We start from the raw sequence: 21,038 nt of genomic DNA, 5'->3' as shown, positions 1-21,038 counted from the left end.
ATTTAAAGTGCTGTATAGTGTATAAAAAATGATTTATGTGGAGAAGGGTATTTTAAGATATTTTTTAAAATCATTATACGAAAACAATAAACGTTATAATGCCGGATAATTCGGTTCGAACTTCTAACAAGCATATTTCACGCCTTTCTTCCAAGGTAATGACACAGAATTAAGAAAATATTTTCCGTGGATGGATGAATATTAAGTTTTCAATTAAAGAATCCACAACTTGTATTATTAATACTCACAGCTTTGTATGTGTTGTAAATTACACAAAAATAGGCATGACGATTCTTGTAATAGTTGAGGTAATTATATTACATAAAAAATGTTTCAAATAAAAATAACTTAAAAGTAAGAATATAAGAAAAATAAAGCATATATGAATCAAGGTCTGTTCTACGATGACCCAAAGCTTGAGGCCTAAGGCACAGTAGTTGGAGACATTGCATACATAATATAAGACGCCTTTCATAGGCAAAGGGATGGTTGCGATGAAGGTCTTGTATGGCTCGTATGCGGTGCACATATCGAACTTGCCTCTCGACACTTGAAGCACGATGTAAAGCCCTGAATCGAAGTCGAAATCTGCAATGAATCGATTGATTTAGGTAAATTGAAGCTAAAAATGAGAAACATTTAGTAACTTACAAAGGGTGTCTCCAGTGTGAAAGGTGTAGGAAGAAGACCAGATTTTGTAGAAATTATTAGTTGGAGGAATAGACCATATTGAATCCCCAACTCTACGTTGCAAACCCTCTGAATTACACTGTAGTAATGACAAAATGAGAAAGAGATTAGAGGTTGCAACAAATTAAATGTAGGTTTTCGTAAAAAAAAAAACTGAAATTGGGTGGTTATCACTATTCACGCCTTGTATTTAAGGTTATTATGAAAATGAAATACTAGTAGTATTTAAATTCCTTCTACTATCGAATATATGAATGAGATGACTCGACAATATATTCAGCTCTAGTATTTTATTTTATCTATACACAATCGATTAATATTTATGGAAAGCCAATAGAAAGAGAATGCAGCCTTATACAAAAAAGCAAAGATATAAACAATGAATATGTATAATGTGATTCTCCCTTCTTATATCAAATTACTATCCACTTTTGCCATTTCGGTCCGTCCACAAAATATTGTCTTTTTATTTTTCATATTTGGTAAGAGGACACACATTCCATAAATTTTTCAATTCACTTTTTTTCACATTTTTTAAAAGCCGTGCTAAGTCAAATATGGATAATATTTCTTAAAATTCATGTCAAGTCAAATGTGGACTACGTTTCTTAAAACCAGAAGAAGAGAAGAAAGAGCAATATAAGTCTATCCAGGGCCGTCCCGACAAAATCAGAGGCCCTGTGCAAAAATCTAAAATGAGGCCTACCACTATAGAAAAAAAGACAAAGCATTTTAAAGCTATATGATAATTAAAGAAATATATCATTTCGAACCTCGATTGCATAGTCTTTACTTGAACAACATCATTCTTTTGGTGTTCTTTGAAATGAAATCTTCGACGATGTTCTCATATGCAATCTTCTCCAGCATCTCACTCTCGAGTGCGATTATGGCCAAATCATTCAGTCTATCTTGTGTCATTGTAGAACGCAAATATGACTTCAAAAAATAGTCACGGTGCTAGAAAAAGGCATGGGCGTTGCTATACAAAAGAAATAACTTTGTTGGGCTGAAAAAATAGGAATACATGTATATGGGCTGAAATATTTCAGAGGCCCCTGAAAATTGGAGGCCCTGTGCGGTCGCACAGGCCGCACGGGCCAAGGGACTGGCCTGAGTCTATCCTTCCCTTTCTTTTACTTCATCTAGTCCAAGTAAACTAAATTTTAAAACAATCAACAAGTCCATCTTAAATCTCGGCCCAAGCAGTAAGTGATTAAACAAGAGTCTGTTAACTTTTTGGCGTGCACACTTTATATTCTTCTTTCAAAATCAAGACATTAAAAAAATCTGGTTCTTGGCATCATGATCAAAATTTTAGAGGTATAAGAGCGTCCACATCCATGGCCCGGACCCACTTTTATTAATTTTTTACTCTCTGCTCTTTCCCAAGAGCACAACACTCACATTCATGCTCTTCCGTAAGGACATGCTCAAGGGTCCTATCATTTCATTATTTAATTTAAATACTTCAATTACTAAAAATATATTAAAAATAAAATTACATAATTAAAATCCTAAAAAATAAAAATTACATAATTAAAATCCTAAAAAATATAAAATACATAATTATAATCCTACAAATTAAAAATTACATAATTAAAGGATAAAAAATACCCCCGTGGAAGACTAGTCCTCTGGCCCTATCCCCAATGTTTGTCGTAGACCCCGTATCATTGCCAAATGTGAATCAAGTTGCTCGGGAGTCATCCAAGACCTATCGGCCAAATTGAGTTGAGCCAAAAGAGTCCACAACGAGTTGGTGGGGGGTTGAGGTGGCACAAAGGGAGCGGGGGCGGATGGAGTCGAGGCGCGACGGCGGTTGGTCGTCGCCTTTTTCCTTCATTGCGGCTGGCTTTGGGAACTGCTCGGCCCGGCGTCGGGGCTACCCAAGTTAGCTCTGGCAAGCTGGCTAGCCACCTCATCCTCGCCAGCGTCAGATAGGGATAACGACCTCGACCGTTTGCTGGAGGAGCTGGAGGAGGATGATACGCCTCCCTTATACTTCGGATGATGGCGCACCTCCTGCCAAGTGCTGAGGTACTTGAACGGTTTGTAATGTTGGGATTGGTAGGTCGCCAACGTGGCATTGATGATGTCGAGCTTGCTCCTGCCGCTCCCCGCCGACCGCTTTTACTGGAGGAAATACCCCTGAAACTTTTAGATTTCTTCGTTGTCTCTGAAGATGGCATTGCGCACCATACTCTCATTGCGCTCGATGGTTCCATCCGGGCGGTTTTCATTGTACCGGCGAGAGACGCGCCACCAAAACCTATCCCCGCTTTGGTTCGTGTGTCAACCTCCGGGTCTTTGGAGATAATCAAATAGGCTTTGAATAGCTGATCCATCTCCGCCGGAGTGTACAGGGTGCGGACACCACGAGGAGTAGGAGGAGTTTGAGAGCCGCTGCTCCCTCCCTATTCGGGTTCGGGTGCCCACCCGTATCGCCCATCGGGGGCATCTTGGTCGTCCACCGGGCAAGGCCCGTAGCCACCGGGAACTTGAGAACCTTTGCTTTGAGGAGGGGTCGAGAATTGCGTTTCCGGACTAGGGAATGGTTGTGAGCCGAACCATTCGTGGTTCCAACCGCCGGAGTCGGAGCGGTGATCGCCGGAGTCGGACATTTTTTTTGTAAGAGTGAAAGATTGAGAATTGATAAGAGAATTTAGATGAGAATTGTGTAGTGTGGTGGGAAATTTTTTTTGTGGAATTGGGGGTATTTATAGATGAAAATGTGAATTTTGGAGGAAAAAACTGAAAAATAAATTAAAAGTGGGAAGAAAATGAATATAATTTATTGGGAAGTGGGAATTTTTTTTAAAAGATTTTTTAAATTAAATTCGAATTTTTTTAAAAAATTTTTGAAAATGCCAACGGCTTTGTCGCGGGTCAATCCCGTCGCGCCACGTCAGCCTGCTCAGCGGCACGGACGTGCTCGATGTATCGAGCAGAGCCGTGCCAGCGGCAAGAGCACATCGGCGGACAGGGGAGTACCGTGCCAGCGGCACGGACGCCCAGGGGCGGACCCATGTATGAAATGGGTAGGGCTAAAGCCCTTACTAAAATTGTATTTTGAGTTTTTTTCTTTCATAAATTTTTATAATTTATCCAAATTTAAGGTAAATTATTATGTAAAAGCCCTTATAAATAATTTAAAACACTCAAAGATATACTTTAAAACAAAATTTAGAAATTACAGCCCTTATAGTTATTTATTTCTGCGTCCGCTCATGCGGACGCTGTCTTCCGCATCGAGCACCGATGCGGATGCTCAGTGGTTATGGGTTATAAGTTTGCCTGATTAGTTTTGGTGGATGTTGGATTGAGATTTCTCTTGCTTGCTACGTTCACTCTTTTTTGGTGATATGGTGTTCAGAAGAATGTGTGACAAAGGAACAGCTTGAAGGGAGGAATAAGATTGTTGTGGGGGAGAGTTACTGGTAACGGTAAAGCACGGCAGTTTCTTTGAGTTATTTGGGCTGCATAAGGAAAAAAAAAACTGAATTGGGCTCACACTCAGTGGGCTTGAAAGTTTGGTTTTAATTTTCTCTTATTAATTTGCCTAAAAGTGAATTACTATATTTTAGACTTGTGTTGAGCTAGGCCCAACAAGTTGTTTATTTAGAACTTAGGGAGTAGTTTGGTAGGGTTCGATTGGTTGGCCATGTTGAAAAATGTAGATAAACATATACAATCACTACTTTCCAGCTTTTCACATTAGAGATAGGTAATCCTATCCTATTTGTTGTTTGGTGTTGGTTAAGAATTCCTCTGCTATATAAAACCATTGTTTATTTCACACATCAAAACAATAGGATATGCAACCGAAAAGACCACTATACCCCTTTATTTAATTTGTAAATCCCATTTTACCCTTTGAACCCTAATTAGCGGTAAAAAATGGGGCGATAGTTTCACAACCTCGCCAACCTATTTTTCTCCCATTCTACAAATATTAATTCTCTGTGCGTGGGTTCAAGCTCTTAGGACGAAGCACATACTTGGGTCCATCCACGTAGAACTAAAACGTTTATGGGTTAGAGTCGTTTTTAATTTTGTATTGCTATGGTGAACTAGTTCTGGTTCGTGGTTTATGTTGTGATTGATCGCACAATTTATATTCGCATATCTCAATTCTTCATTGAAAGTATTTATTCAAATATGGAGTATTTTGTGTTTCATGGTTTAACTTGCTGGAAACGTGCCATGTGGCAGCACGAGATTGGTGGTACGTTGTCACTTTAAAAAGGGTTGTCATCTTAACATAATCCAATGACAGTAATTACATGTTTAATTTATAAATGAAAATGTTATTCTTTACTAAAAGAAAGAAACTATATAATACTGCCATGTAATTAATAATTATTAAAAATTGTACCAAAAATTTTTAAATATATAAATGATGGTCAAAACTCGTCTATTTAATGTAACTAGACTAATAATATACTAAGTGTTTTAGTTTAATAATATAATTCAGCTATTATTATTATAACCATCAACTTCAACTATTATTATCACAGCTAAGTTAGTCATTTCTTTAACAGAAAAACAAAACTATTATTATCACAACTAAGTTCAATCATTTCTTTCTTTTAACAGAAAAACAAAATATTCAATTACTCTTATTTTATTTCATCATTTCCTTTACTCTCTCTTTGTCTTTCATATTTTATTCATCTCTCATACTTTTCAACACAACTTTTTAAACTTCATGTCCAAAAATTTTAACTCAACTTAGTCGGGACATAAAATATCTATATTTATAGTATACCTATTTTGTAATAGTTGGAATAGTAATGCTAGGATATGTTAGGGTGTCCACTATGGAACCGCCGCGGCTCCACGGCTATAGCCCCGGTGGGGGCGAGGACGGGGAGCCTTATAGTGGAGAGCACGTCGGCCCCGAGGCGGACGAAATTTCCGGGGCGGACGATCAATCGGCGTCTTCGGGGCGAGGACGCCCCGGTCCGGGGCGGACGCGGCGAATAGGCGCGCCGACTATAGTGGGGCGGTGCCCGGAGCGCCGGAGGACTGCGAAATTAATTTTTTTTAATTCAATTTAATTCACCTATAAATACACCCCATTCCATTCATTATTTTCACACCATTCCAACTCTTCATCACTCAAACTTTCTCTCACTAGAATTTGTGGTTTGAAATGGACAATTTGTGGAAAGACGCGTGGAATTTTCTGATTCAACAAGTGCAACACCAGGCCACCCAGGAGGATGCGGCGCGCTTGGCGGAGGAGGCGGAGGCTGCGATCCCTCGTGGGATTACTCATCGACGGACCATCCAACGAGACCACGTCGGTGCGCACCAGCATCTATCCACCCGAGATTTTTCACCGGCGATTCAGAATGTTGCAACGGCTCTTCAACCATATAGCGACGAATTTGGCGGAGCATTACCGGTGCTTCACCCTCCGGCGTGATTGCGTTGGCCGGATCAAGCTGTCTACGCATCAGAAGTGCACCGCTTCAATCCGGCAGCTTGCCTACGCCGGTCCAGGCGATATGTTCGATGAATACCTACAGATGGGTGAGACGACTAGCCTAAGAGCATCTCCAATGGCGGACGTCCGGTCGGACATCCGGTAGGACGTCGCGACGGGCGACCGGGACGTCCGCCATTGTGGCATTTAGGTCGGATACGGACGTCCCGTGAGGACGTCGGGTGTCCTCGGACGTCCCGGCGACGGGCGGGCGGACGTCCGCCACTGTGGCAAGGGTCGGACGTCCCGGTCGGACGTCCGGAAATTAATTTTTTTTTAAAAAAAACTCTATATATACGGCTCGTTGAACTTAATTTCAACGCGGAGTGAGCCGGGGATGTTGGATTATGTAGAGGTTTAGGATGTAACGTTGCATCCCTTCATTTCACAACCGAAAATAACTGATTGTTGGCGGGGTTATAAAATTGCAATTTGGTCCTTCAATTATCGAAAATTCCATTTCCGGATGAAGATTTCTGCACAGTAACTTTAATGGAAATAAAAAAAATCCAAACTGACCTGGGGCTCTGCCCCTTGGACCCCGCTCTCGGGGGCGCTGCCCCCGAACCCCCGTCTAATCATAACGAATTCAAATAAGTGTGCACTCCGCACTTCCAACTTATTTGATGTCTCATTATAATTATATTGATCAATCAAGTTAATCCAATTACACTAAAATATCCAACATATTATGTATTTTTCTTTTTTCGAATGACTATGTATTTTGCTTTTTTCTAACTATGTTTTTTTTATGTTTTATGAATATGTATTTTTGCCCGTATTTTGCTTTCCCATATTCCGTGTCAAAATTATATTTCCGTTTTTACGTAATTAAATTATTGTGATTTTTTTATTGCGAGATGTCCTAGTGGGAAGGGCGGACATAGGAGGGAATGTCCTAGTGACGTGGCAGTGGGATGGGAAGTCCTAGTGACGTGGCATGAGGTGTTTTTGGGATGTCCTAGTGGATGTCCTAGTGGGATGTCCGCCCACTGGAGATGCTCTAACAGTGCTTACGCAGTTTGTAAGAGCATTAGCAATGGGGCGCCCTAAGGCGCGCCACGTTAGCAGTTTTATCCTCCTACCTCCCCACCTGCAGTGGGGCGCCCTAAGGCGCGTCCTAAGGTGCGCCCTATGGCGCGCCACATCATCATTTTATTGTTTTGTTTAATTAATTTAACTGTTTTCAAATAACAAGTAACGAGTAAATAAAAAACGGTCTAAATAACAAACGGCGAAGTTTTAATAAAAAAAAGTTACATCATTGAACTAATAAAAAAAACTAAGTCGGACCAATTCCCAACTTGCGACGCAGCTCATCGAGTAACGCCCGGAGATATTCGGCTTCGTCGGGGTCGGTACACTTCTTGAGGGCCCTGTGCGTCTGCAACATCGTCCTTGCCATCGACGCTGTTTCTAACGGCTCAAACGCGGTGGCCGTCTGGGTCGAGAGCTCTACCGGGACCGGAGCTTGGGTTGCAGCGGTAGACGATGAGGTCGCGGTCGCCTTCCCCTTGGCCTTCGCAGCCTTGACGCCGGGAGGACGCCGGAAGGACACCGATGTGCCGGAACTCCCTTCATCCACGTACGTCCGGTTGAGGTTAACCGAGTGACTGCCGCTGCTCGTGTAGACAACCCATACGATTCCGTACTGAAATCGGGATCGTAATGGGTGTTGGTGTCGAACGAACGATAATCGTCGGGTTCTGTACCCGGCCAATGCGCCCCTGCGCTAAACGTAGGACTATTGGGGCTTGAATCCATTTCGTAGTAATTATGTAAATGTAAGTTTCGAAAATGAAATCGCGTGAAATGAAATGTTACAAATGAACGGTATTTATAAAAAAATGATACCGCGTGCCATCGTCCGCGACCTCCACAATGGGGCGGACGATGGCGTTGATGATGGCCATCGTCGGCGGCCATCGTCCGCGACAGCCGCAATGGGGCGGGCGATGGATGGCGCAGACGATGCGCGCCATCGGGCGTGCCATCGTCCGCCCATTGCGGATGCTCTAAAAGGGATCCGAGAAATTTTCGGTGGGGAGTTCCTACGGATGCCCACCCCTGATGAGTGTCTGAGACTGCTGGATATGCACGGTTCGATCCACGGGTTCACAGGAATGTTAGGAAGCATCGATTGCATACATTGGGAGTGGAGGAACTGCCTCGTGGCCTGGAAAGGCTAGTTCACAACTGGATTCAAAAGCAAACATCCATTGATGATTCTGGAAGCCGTTGCTGACTACCGTTTGCGGCTCTGGCATGCGTATTTCAGTGTGGCAGGTTCGAACAACGACATTAATGTTCTTCAGTCATCGCCGCTCTTCAACGATGAGTGCCGGGGGGAGGGTCTAGAAATCATCTTCGTAGCCAACGGCAAGCAGTACAATAGGGGATACTATTTGGCTGATGGGATATATCCGCTGTAGCCAGTATTCGTCAAGACAATTCGCCAACCTGTTGGACCGAAGAAACAATATTTTGCGCGCAAACAAGAGGGTGCTAGGAAGGATATTGAGCGGGCTTTTGGTGTCCTCCAATCACGGTGGGCCATTATACGGTGCCCGACACGAGTTTGACACGAAGATGATGTCGCGAATATTATGTTAGCATGTATCATATTGCATAATATGATAATAGAAGACGAAGGATTTGCGGCAGAGCGTTGGGCACCGGAAGAGGGCGCAAGTACAAGTCATGGTGTTGCATCCGCGCCGATCCAGATGGGCGTAACACGGAGCAATGAATATATCCAACGTTTTACTGATATGATCAGGACCACAACACCTACCACACTCCAGGCCGATTTAATTGAAAAAGTTTGGGCACGTAGGGGAGGCAGCGAGGTGTGAACACCTTTGTGATTTGCACTAGATTAAATTTTCGTTGTATAATTTTTCTTATACTTTAATACGACGAAAATTTAGTGTTTAATTTTAATTTCTTCACGTATTATCTTTTTCTTCTAATTACGTATACTCCGATAAATTTAATTATAATTGAAGTAACATATAAAATGAAAAAAAGATTGGAGTTATTTGGAAGTGTCCACCGTAATGGCAGAAACAAATTTTTAGGACTGTAGATAATAATTTTGGGGCTGTGGACAAAAATTGGAGTGGTGCTATCGGTTGTCCCCTTAGTGGATACTCTTGTCAACATGTGCACCTATTTACTCACCCTCACCCAAATCTAGGATGACAAACAAAATCTGAAATTCGGTCGGTGCTGTGTCTGCTGCATTCTCAAACCTTTCAAACTCGATAAATTATAACCTCCCAATCTCAAATTCTTACACAGTTAACGAAATGGACAACTTTCATCTCGAAGAACGAATCCGGCGCCGCCTCATCTTCTTCCCTCTGCCGCTGCAAGGCCACATCACCCCAATTCTCCACCTCGCAAGCATCCTCCACTCCAAAGGCTTTTCCATAACCATTCTCCACCTCAAACTCAACCCCCCAAACCCCGCACACCACCCTCACTTCACTTTCCGCCTCCTCGACGACGATGCCTTCTCCGAAGAGGCTTTCAACGCCGATCTGGTTTCATTTCTTGCGATTCTCAACGACAAGTGTGCCGAGCCTCTGAAGCAGGCATTGGCTGAGCTGGTGGCGGACGCTGCCACCGCCTGCTTGATCTCGGATGCTATCTTTCATTTCACGACGGGGGTTTGTGAGAGCCTTCGGCTTCCGAGGGTTGTTTTGAGGACTGGCGGCGTGTGTTCGTTTCTGGCTTTTGCTGCTTTCCCGCTTCTGCTTCAGAAAGGCTATCTCCCTCTTCAAGGTTTGTTATGCTTCTTCATCTTGATTGAGTGAAGATTGTTTGATTTATTTTTCACTTTTAATTTTTAGCAAATTGTTTGATTTAGGTTTATAAAATGATTAGTCTGTTTTAGGATACATGATTGTTACTCTCTCCACCTGCTCAGATTTTAAGAAATTATTTGACTTTATGAAGAAAAATAGGTTGGTGGAATATGAGTTCTATTTTTATATAATAATTTTATAATAAAGTGTGAGGGAAATAAGTTAATGGAATGTATGGTACTCTTACCAAAATTAGTAAAAGTGAAATGAAATATTTAAGGGCGAACATAGGGGGTATGTGGTTGGAGTTTTTTCAATTAAGGTACTCCCTCCGTCCCATAGTAGATGTCACGTGATTTTAGGAGATGTTATTTTGTGTGTTTAGTAGTGAGAGAAAATATAATTTTATAATTGATGTGAGAAGGAACATTTTTCAAAAGATGAAATGTGACATCTTTTGTGGGACAAATTAAAAAGGAAAGTGTGACATCTACTATGAGACGGAGGGAGTACTAGATAAATAACGAAAAATAGTTAAATTATACTTTCAATTGAGAGTCCCATTTGAGTTCGACACGGATTTTAAGTACAAAGTAAAGTGAGTGAAAAAAGATAGTGGAAAATGGGGTTAACCTATCATTTATGGTAAAAAATGAACCGAAACTCTTAATGCCGGACAAAGGGAGTAGTTTGTCGTGTATTTTTCAAAACTGGAATGATAAATCACCAAAGTTTCAGAATTTTGCAATTATTTCATACGTCATTTTCTGCAACCTATGTGGAATGATATTTATGTCGAACGTTTATTGGTATGTCGTGATTTATTTGTCAATTTGCCCTCCAATTAATTTAGTTGTTCTTGAGTTTTGAAATGTAGATGATAGGCTGGAGGAGGCAGTAATAGAGCTTCCTCCGCTGAGAATAAAAGATTTGCCAGTGATCAACACGCCTCACCAAGACAAGCTCTACGAGCTAGTTCAACAAATGGTGCAACAAACCAAAGCCTCCTCTGGCCTAATATGGAACTCTTTTCAAGAGCTCGAAGAAACATCGATTGAAAAACTCCATCAAGATTTCCAAATCCCAATCTTCCCAATAGGTCCATTTCACAAGCACAATGTCAATAACATCAATGCACCACCTTCTTCTTCTTCTGACCACAGCTCCATTTCCTGGCTAGACAAACAAACCCCCAAATCAGTAATCTACGTCAGCTTCGGCAGCATTGCAACGATAGACGAGGCCGAGTTTCTCGAGGTAGCCTGGGGCCTCGCCAACACCAAGCACCCCTTCCTGTGGGTCGTACGGCCCGGCCTAGCACGTGGCGCTGAGTGGCTGGAGATTTTGCCGGGAGGCTTCCTCGACGGGCTAAACGGGAGAGGGCATATTGTGAAATGGGCCCCACAGGTGGAAGTGCTGGCGCATCCGTCTGTGGGGGTGTTCTGGACGCATTGTGGATGGAACTCGACTTTGGAGAGTATTTGCGAGGGGGTGCCGATGATGTGCACGCCATGTTTCACCGATCAGCGGGTGAATGCGAGGTATGTGGGGCATGTTTGGAAGGTTGGGGAGCATTTGGAGAAGGAGCTAAGCAGGGAGAGGATTGAGAGGGCTGTGGGGAGGTTGATGGAGGGGAGAGAAGGGGAGGAGATTAGAGAGAGGGCATTGTTTTACAAAGAAGTGGCTAATGTTTGTGTTAGGCCAGGTGGATCTTCGTATGATTCATTGTCTAAATTAGTCAAATATTTGTCATTCACTTAGTCTTGTTGCTCTAAATTAGTCTGAACAATATTTATCATTACTCCAATAAACATCTCTTATCTTTTCTCTCAACATTGAATCATGCAATCATATTTTTGAATTTCTACAATGTGAATCGTGGGACCTCTTTAACATGCTGATGTACATGGGTCCAGAAATCTAAAAATGCATGCATAAGTCCCATCATAATTTAAAATGCCAAATTTAATAACGTACAAACGTAGTAGTATTATAACTTTTTTTATTTAAATACGTACTCCATATGTTTATTTTCTGATTTTGCTAGAGTATCGGATTTTAATTACTCCGTCCGTTGGCCAATAGAACTATAGAAGTCTCATTTCATGACATCACGGATTTTTAAAAAATGTTAATAAAAATAAGTGGTAGTGTAATATGAGTTCAACTTGTGTATTAGTTTTAAATAAAATATAAATGGAATAAGTTAGTGGAATGTGTAATCCTATTACCATTTACAGTAAAAGTGAATCGGAACTCCTATCTATGGACGGACTAAAATAAAACGAGACTCGTATTCGTTGACGGAGGGAGTATATAACATCCTATTCTTCAAACTTTGTGACTCGGATCAGTCGAAATGTGTGCAAAGCGAAATTGCATTAGCTTTTTTTTACGTGTATGTTTTGCAAATTAGTATAGTGTGATGCATGTACTTCTCAAAGAGAAATCTATATTCTCGAAAGCCGAAACGGAGGTAAAAAAAATTCTTTTGATTGAAAGAGAAATAATGGAAAACATCAACTAATTTTTAAGCCAAAGGCAATTTATCAAATTTATAACATCTTTGAATCCGTAGAAACAATTGAACAAAAATAGTAAATGTGTAATTCAAACTTATGCACGCAGTGACAAGTTGATTTCTCATGTTTTATTTTTTATTCCGCAAAATGATTATACATTATGCGTGGAAAATTAATAATACTACATACAACAAAAACTTACACACCTTAGGTTGACATTCTTTTATGTGTTTATGTTTTATCCACCTTTATCAAAGAAGCAAGGACTTGATATATTGAATTAGGTTGTCAAGATTTTTATAAGAGGATCCCTCTTTACTAACTGACTCCTTCACAAGTTTAGCCATATTTTGAGCCCTTTCCAAAAACTCCTCTTTCCTCACTTCCATCAAATCCCTAATCGCCTTCTCAATAATAGACCTATCACAAGTATCTTTGATATCCAATCCAATCTTCCAAACCTCGCTCACAAACCTACTATTAATCATTTGGTCAGCAACACACCATCGGCACCCCTGCAGCAATGCTCTCCAGAGTCGAGTTCCATCCACTGTGCGTCAGGAATCCACCTACAGCAGGGTGGTTGAGAACCTCCTCTTGCGGCGCCCACTCCACCACCAAACCTTTTTCTTTACCACGTTCAATTAAATCTCTCGGGAACTGTTGACCAAATCCGGCCTCATGACCCACAAGAACCTTTGGGAACTGTTGACCAAGCCGTGCCAGAACTCCAGCGCTTGCTCTCTCGTCACAAGTGTTATGCTCCCAAAGCTCACATAAACCACGGATTTAGGTGGCTGAGCGTCCAGCCAATGGACGCAGCTCTGGTCTTCCGCCCATAGGCTGGCCGTGCTAATCGAGGCCTCCTCGTTCCTCTCTGCTAGTCTGGTTTTCGTTTGCTCGTGGATGGGACCGATGGAGAAAATTCTTGGCACATGCTTTTGTATCTGTGCAACTATGGGCCCTTCTAGATCTTCACGTGTTGAATATGGCCGCTTGTGCCCTCACAATTTGTCTTGACACAGCTACTACTTTCCCGAGCATTAGGTCGTTTACGTCCTCTACGCGGTAAAAACTGGCGCCGGAGGATACCTTCCATTCCCGGTATGTTTTCGACTAATCCATCCATTGATTTTCCTGCAAAATCCTCAGGGAATTATAATAGTTTTCTCTCTAATTTTATTATTTTAACTTTAATTCCACCTAGAATATTAACTTAATACTTTTATAAGTGACCATTAGACCTTTATTAATAATACTTCATCCGTCCACCATTTAGAGAGTCATTTTGGCCATTTTAGATTGTCCGTGATTTATAGAACCATTTACTTTATTCCAGTATTGGTATGCAGATCCTACGTTCCACTAACTTTTTACATTCACAATCCATTATAAAACTAATACTCCATCCGTCTCATAGAAATCGATCATATTTCTTTTTTTGTCCGTGCCATAGAAAAAATCTATATCTATGTATGACAATCTTTTTCTCCTTCTTTTTTACTTTATTGGCCCCACCATTCACTTCACAATTTCAACTACTTTTTCTCTTCTTTCTTATTTTATCAATTATATATTAAAACCCGCGTCAATCTTAAATGGCCTATTTCTATGAGATGGAGGAAGTATTAAAAATGAATCTCATATTCCACTCACTTTCTCTCTTTACTTTTTCTTCACAAGGTTAAACAATTTCTTAAAACTCGTGTCAAATTAGAATAATCAAGGTTATTAGATATATAATCATAAATATCTAGAATTTTATGTTGGACCATATCAAAATATTCCAACATATAAAAAGATAGTGGGATACCTTCACCTTGGAAAGGAATTTGTTGATCTTGAAGCAGATGAGGAAATCGGAAAAGAGCCCAAAAGTAGGAGGCCGTAGCTGTCCGGAAGTAAATGAGCGGAATCCTATTCTCTTCGGCAAACTCAGCTGCGAAGCTCATAAGCCCATCGGCAAGGAAGCACGTAACCGGTCTCCGGGCATCGGAAGCCAAGAAATTTTCCAAAAGCATCATTTTCTTGAAAAGCGGGACGGTCACTTCCGTGACGGACGACGTGATGTCCATGACTCTCTCGCCGGCGCGGGGGTGGTCGTCGGGGAGGCCGTCGGATAGCGTTCGGAACTGGAATCGAGGGTAGCGGGAGAAGGTGGCGGGGACGGTGCTGTGGCGGAGGAGGCGACGGTGGTTGAAATCGGAGACGATGAAGGTGACGTGGAAGCCGGATAAGCAGAAGAGTTGGGCTAGATTGAGCATGGAGTTGAGGTGGCCTTGAACTGGGAAAGATAAGATTAACACAGGCGGCGGTAGGTCTTTTGCTTGTTTCGAGCTCATTTTTGTTTGGTTCTTATCTTCGATTTTTTTTTTGTTTCTCGTTTCTGTTTCTGAGTATTGCAGGACAGGATTTTGCCAAGATAGGCAACCACCGATTCATGATATACTACAAAATTTGTTGTTGTGAATAAGCCTCAATTCTAAATTTTGGCAAGTAATCAGTTTGGCCGCCCAGTCCGTGGCCCACCGAATGGTTCAAGGGTCAAGTAGCTTCGACTATCATTATGTCTAATTTTTAATAATATAGTTGAGATATTTTTTTGGACACGAAAATTAAGAAATTGAGATGTTAAATAGGAGTGGGGAAACGGTTCTCGGTTCTTGGTTAACTGAGAACCGAACTATATTTTTACGGTTATCGTTAACCGAGAAAGGGAAAAATAAGGTTAAAGTTTGGTCTCACTTAGGGAGTTTAGGGTTTGGATGGTTCTAGGTTAGAATCGAAAGGTTAGAACCGAATAACTGATTAGTAGGTTTAATTTTGATTTTTTATAGATTCATTTTAATTTCATAAACCATACACTTTTCAAGTTTCAAAGAATACTGTGATAGAAACCAAACTCTTATGTCCTTATAATTTGCCTGCATTTCAAACAAGAGAAAACACAAATCATCTCTCTAATTCAATAACCAATCTCATTATAACTACTTTGTTTATTAAATTTGGAACTACAACAACGTATTACTCCCTTCGTTCCATAATAATAGAGTCATTTTGCCATTTTGGTACGTTCCATAGTAATAAAGTCATTTTGCCATTTTGATACGTTCCATAGTAATAAAGTCATTTCCCTTTTTAGTAAAAGTCAACACATTTTTCCACACCTATTTTACTCTCTCTTACTTTTTTCTCTCTTCATCTCTCCATCTTTTTCATTTTCCACTTTATTCTCCCCTTACTTAACTCACTTAACACAATTTTTCTTAATCTCCATGCCGAAAAGAAACGCTTCCATTACTATGGAACGAAGGGAGTAGATAAATATGGAGCATTAACAAATACTTAACTTATAAATCCCATATTGATATAAGTACATTGACTTATCTTTCATGAAAAAATTACCAAGTGTTTACAATGAAGTCAATTCAAATAACACGTGAGCTCTCTCATCTAAATATTAGCATGCCAGCACCGCTGCTCTCTTCCACGCCAGCGACGGTGAGACTGCTACTTTCTCCTCGCTGCACTGCTCTCTCGGACAAGGCAACGAGAGGCTGCTGCTCTCTCTCACGCCAGCGACAACGAGGTTGCTGTCTAACTCTCCATGTCGCTACTCTCTCCTTCGGTTCCTTCGGTGGAACCGAAGAATCTGTATGTTATGATCGATCGGTTCCTCAAGGAACCGAACTGACTAAAGGTTCAGTTACGGTTCTTGTATTTGAAAAAAAAGGGAGTCGGTTAACCGACTAATCGGTTCGGTTCTAACTGAACCGACCATTTCCCCACCCTAATGTTAAGTGTTAAAGATGTTCGAATAAAGTAGGAAAAAGTAAGAGAAAATAACTCAGTCTAAGTAAATATTTTATTTCTCACGTATTTCAATAAATATATACTAAATTTTATTTTAATTATTTCATGAAAAGATAATAAAGTAAGAGAGAGTAAATTAAGAGACATGAAATATGTTTGTTTTTTGCCAAAAAAATGATTCAGCTATGGAGGGACTGAGGGAGTACAAAACTAAAATTATACTCCGTTAATGGTAGTAGAAAATTTTTAAAACCACGTTTTTAGCAGTAATTAGGTAAGTAATAAAAGATAGAAAAAATGATTGAAGTATTATTAGTGAAGAATGAGACTCGTCTTATTGAATTAAGAAAAGTTTACTTAGTTAGAATTGGTATAATTTCAAGAGATGATCCAAGTGTGAGGGGCAACGGAGGGGCAGATCTTGCTGCAATGAGCCTGAGTTCGAATTCCACTACTATCGTGTAGTTGCTTCCATCTCTCAGGCACAAGTGTGAGACGTTGGGAGATGAGCTACTGGCAGCCAGTGGGTTAGGCCTCCCCTTAGCGGGCTACTGCGTATCCTGATTTAACCCTCTCACATGATGTCGGATCGGAGTGTGGGGGCCGCCAAGGCGACGGAATCACCTTTTTGCTGTAATAAAACTAATTTATTTTTGAGAGATAAAAAGTAATTAATACTCTATCTGTTTCATAATATTAGGCTAATTGAGGCTGATATGAGTTTAAATGCGTAATTGGTAATGTAAGAGAAAATGAAAAAAAATACTAAAAAAATAATATAGTGAATGTTAGGCCTATAAATAATAGAGTAAAAGAGGAAAATAAAATTTTTGCATAAATAAATATAGAATATTTGAATGATAGATTAAAAAAACTTCCAATCTATATATATGAAAGCCAGGGAGTAGTAATAATCTCGAACTTAATTTGATGTTGTATTTTTACCCATCCTACATTTGGTAGTTTTAAAAAGACATATTCTCCAAAAATAAAAAGTTTACCCATCCTTCTTTTGGTAATTTCAAACAGACATATTCTCCCAAAATAAAAAGACGCAATTTTAAAACTTGTTTTGAGGGTTGTTACTCAAGTGGACCCCACGATGGAGACATTTACTTTACTACCCCCAACTGCACACCCACCGAATTAATCCCTAACAAGATCGATATCACTCTGAGGACAGATTTGTCATTTAGATGAAAATCGCGGTAATCCATTTCAGATTCCATTTTCATTTTCTCCTCGTTTCCCAAAACACCCGTTTTCTGTTACACGCCTTTCTGAGCACTACGCTTCAGGCTAGTCCAGACGGTTTCCAGCGCACAATTTCGAATATTAATGGAAGGAGAGAGGGTTGAGGAGGCGATGGAGGTAGGCGTCGAAGCAGGTGCGAAGGTTCGGGGGCCGTGGTCGGCGGCGGAGGACGCGGTTTTGACGGAGCTCGTGAATAGGTTTGGTCCGAGGAATTGGAGCTTGATCGCCGCCGGAATTCTCGGGAGGTCTGGGAAGTCGTGCCGCCTCCGCTGGTGCAATCAGCTCAACCCCTCCCTCACGCGAAAGCCGTTTACTGGTAAAATTGCGCTGCTCACTGTCCGTTTGTTTTCTCTTTCTATATTTTGGAGGCGAAGATGAAAATTAGGAAATCGTGTTTTCTGGTTTGGTATTAGTTGAATTGAGTGTTTAGGTATTTCTAATTTCTGATCATTGCGAGTACTCCACTGCGATAATGATTATGCTGTTTTTGAATTTTGTTTGATTCTCAGTCATCGTTATGGTTAATCCTGTAGCTATTAGCTCACTCTCCGTTTCTACTTTTTTAGACGAGTTTGTTTGCTTCTCTTTGTATATTTCTCTATTTATATTGTGGAGACGAAAATGAAAATTAGAAAATCGTGCTTTTTGGTTTGGTGTTAATTGAATTGAGTGTTTAGCTATTTCTTATTTCTGATAGTTACGGTCGCTCCACTGCAATAATGATTATGCTGTTTTTGAATTTTGTTTAATTCTTCAATCATCTTTATGGTCAATCCTGTAGCTATTAGCTTTTGGAAAGTCGTTTACACTGTTCAAATGTGGTTTATGAGCTTGTTGTCTTAGTTCCCCTGTGATTATGAATGATGATCCCAGTCTTCATGATCATTGCAAAAAAAATGATTAAATGAATTAGTTGAAGAACTGACATGGAACAATTCAAATCAACTGTTCCAAGAGTTCATTTTCTAGTTTGAAATGTATCAGTTCTCTTTTGATTTTATGGCTTGTGTGTTTCTTCATATGCTTAGTTGAAAACTTTTCATCAATATGATAGTGTGATCTTGCGAACGTGGTTTAATCTACCAAATAACTACTAGTGTACGAGTGGAGGGAAATAGTAACCTTAGTTATCATTCTCAAGGGGATGAAGTACCTGTTAAAACTTGGTAGTTTTTTTTCCAAGTGCTTCCTTTTCCTATTTTCTATCAAATAAAGAATCAATGCTTTTCTTTACCATCTTCTAATATTGCTGACTTGCTGTTAAAACTGTGTATTTCAAATGCACCCAGAGTTACTGACTTTATACTCAAACCTGTTTGGTGTTTTAAATTTGATTATCATAAACCCAAAGAAATTCCTACCAACCACTTCTGAAATTTGGCACTATTTATAAACTCTCTGACCTATTCGCTGTATTGGAAATTGCTTCAGCTCTCTATTTTGATTATCTGGCTGTAGTAAAAGGTAACATCGATTACTGGTCGGCTCATTTCCTTCTTCGAGATGTCTAGCGTAGCTGCCTAATTATTTTTCTACAATTGTAAGCAAAACAAAGTATCGAGGAACTGTAGCCTGGCCAAGTGTAATCTTACTACTGACCTTTAAGACTCTCGCTATTGAGCTCTGTTCCATTCTATTTTAATTGCTTCTTCTTCAACAAATATCACCATGACACAATTCGTAACCATAACCTTTTGTTGTGTTAAATTTTCTACAATTGTAAGCAAAAAAAAGGTATCGATGAATTGTAGCCTGGCCAAGTGTGTATAAAGTCTATTCTTACTAGTGACCTTTAAGTCTCTCGCCATTGAGCTATGTTCTATTCCATGCTGCTGAAGTTTCTAAATGCTTCGTCTTCAACAAATATCTTCACAACACACTTTGTAACCTTAACCTTTTGTTGTCTTGTTAAATGATGTCATAAGTTGCTATTCGGGATCTCTTTTATCTTAGTGTTTTTTTTGTGTGTGAGGTAGTTGGGAACCAGTTGGTGGATCTTTGTAATTAGGTACTGATCTTGTGCTCCATGCTGTGAATTTTCCATGAAATGTAGTTTACTAAAGATGATTAGTATGTGATACTTTTTTGTTAAGTGTTACTTGTGGTTTCATACCCGCAGATGAAGAAGATTGTGCAATTCTAGAAGCACATAAAGTACATGGAAATAAATGGGCATCAATTGCAAAACTTCTTCCTGGGAGAACAGATAACGCTATTAAAAACCACTGGAATTCTACTTTAAGGCGTATGCATTTGAAATCAACACCAGAATCTGGCCAGAACTGCATTACAGAGTTTACGATGGGATCATCTGAAGCAACTTCTTCAGGTCCGGCTCTCACCTTATTCAATCCCTCAGAAGAAGTGGACAAATGGTCGATGGAAAATCAGCCAAAGCATTCAGAAAACGAAGCTGAGACCCCTACCAACTGTACTCTCGAACAACCACCACCATTCTTATCTAATGGGGTCTCTAAGTCATTGAGATGCTCAGAGACCGTGGAGTCAACAATGATGGAGAATGAACTGAAACAGTTTAAAGATGTAGCTCGAACTACGAAAAGCTTTGGTGCTAGATATAATCCATCCATTGCTAAAGCAATTTCTCACTCTGCTGAAGGGGACCATCAAAAGGGCTCTCTTCCTTGTAATAAAGTTGGGGCATTCACTGTCTGCAATTCTTCTATCTGTGAGGCTACATTCTCGAGGACAGTCCCAGGCCAGGGGTCTCTGCTTCTAGTCCAACACGAATACGACATATTGAAGTTTATTGATAGCAAGTTTGATGAGCCTTTGATTCCAATGCGATGTGGCCATGGCTGCTGTGAAGCATCTTCACGAGACAGCTCATTGCTGGGGCCAGAATTCAAGGACTACGAAGAATCTTCCAATTTTTCGAGTCCTAACTTGACTTCACTTGCTACTGATTTGTCCAGTATTACCTCGATCAGAAGAGGTCTTGAGAATGCTGCGGAGGTACGTGCTCTTGCCAGCGATCAAATAGCAAATATAGGAACCTCTCTCTGTGCGTGAACGCAGAAGTGAACATGGAAATGGATCCTCAATTGTGTAAGCAGAGTGACGATGAAACATTGATATTCAATTGATTTTGGTGATTAGGGAATTTGCATAGAACTCAACACCTTTTGGAGAAATTTCTATAAGCTAGAATTGTAAATAGACAAGCTCTTTTACCGTTGTCTAATATTATCAAGAAGTTTTTGCTAATTAGTAAGTGTAGGGATCAGACTTAGATCGGATTCACTAATTACCAAGACCTCTTTGTTTTTTATAAGGGAGCTCAGTCAAACTCCAACCAAGCGACTGATATTACAAGGAATTGAATATCGAAATACAAAATAAGAGTCTAACTATTACACAAGATAAGAATCCAGTTCAAGCTCCAGTGTTTTCCACCTGTACACTCAACAACCGAGTCAGTAACACAAGAAA

General features: G+C 40.3%; 2 protein-coding genes and 1 pseudogene across 3 annotated transcripts; 2 read left to right on the top strand and 1 right to left on the bottom strand.

Moving 5' to 3' along the window:
* The first annotated feature begins 9,388 nt into the window (after positions 1 to 9,388).
* LOC121743570 (UDP-glycosyltransferase 76F1-like) lies at positions 9,389 to 11,823 on the top strand. Of its 2 annotated transcripts, XM_042136896.1 has the most exons (3): positions 9,389 to 9,973; positions 10,874 to 11,095; positions 11,177 to 11,823. In XM_042136896.1, the coding sequence occupies exons 1-3, from the start codon at positions 9,496 to 9,498 to the stop codon at positions 11,755 to 11,757; spliced, it is 1,281 nt and encodes a 426-aa protein (XP_041992830.1). In that variant the 5' UTR covers positions 9,389 to 9,495; the 3' UTR covers positions 11,758 to 11,823. The 2 variants fall into 2 exon arrangements, with proteins under 2 accessions (XP_041992830.1, XP_041992829.1); XM_042136895.1 differs by having other exon boundaries at positions 10,874 to 11,823.
* Positions 11,824 to 12,700: 877 nt separating this feature from the next.
* LOC121743628 lies at positions 12,701 to 14,986 on the bottom strand (annotated as a pseudogene).
* Positions 14,987 to 17,546: 2,560 nt separating this feature from the next.
* On the top strand, positions 17,547 to 20,813 carry LOC121742914 (transcription factor MYB1-like). The gene is made up of 2 exons (XM_042136045.1): positions 17,547 to 17,901; positions 19,705 to 20,813. The coding sequence occupies exons 1-2, from the start codon at positions 17,670 to 17,672 to the stop codon at positions 20,616 to 20,618; spliced, it is 1,146 nt and encodes a 381-aa protein (XP_041991979.1). The 5' UTR covers positions 17,547 to 17,669; the 3' UTR covers positions 20,619 to 20,813.
* Positions 20,814 to 21,038: the final 225 nt, after the last annotated feature.

The sequence above is a fragment of the Salvia splendens genome, chromosome 8, assembly GCF_004379255.2.
Source record: "Salvia splendens isolate huo1 chromosome 8, SspV2, whole genome shotgun sequence".
NCBI lineage: Eukaryota > Viridiplantae > Streptophyta > Magnoliopsida > Lamiales > Lamiaceae > Salvia > Salvia splendens.
This window is presented reverse-complemented; position numbering and strand designations above follow the sequence as displayed.

Coding starts and splice junctions, on each gene's coding strand:
- LOC121743570 (XM_042136895.1), top strand. CDS start 9,496: ATGGACAACTTTCATCTCGAAGAACGAATCCGGCGCCGCCTCATCTTC. Junction 9,974..10,873: donor AGGCTATCTCCCTCTTCAAG/GTTTGTTATGCT, acceptor TTTGAAATGTAG/ATGATAGGCTGGAGGAGGCA.
- LOC121742914 (XM_042136045.1), top strand. CDS start 17,670: ATGGAAGGAGAGAGGGTTGAGGAGGCGATGGAGGTAGGCGTCGAAGCA. Junction 17,902..19,704: donor CACGCGAAAGCCGTTTACTG/GTAAAATTGCGC, acceptor TCATACCCGCAG/ATGAAGAAGATTGTGCAATT.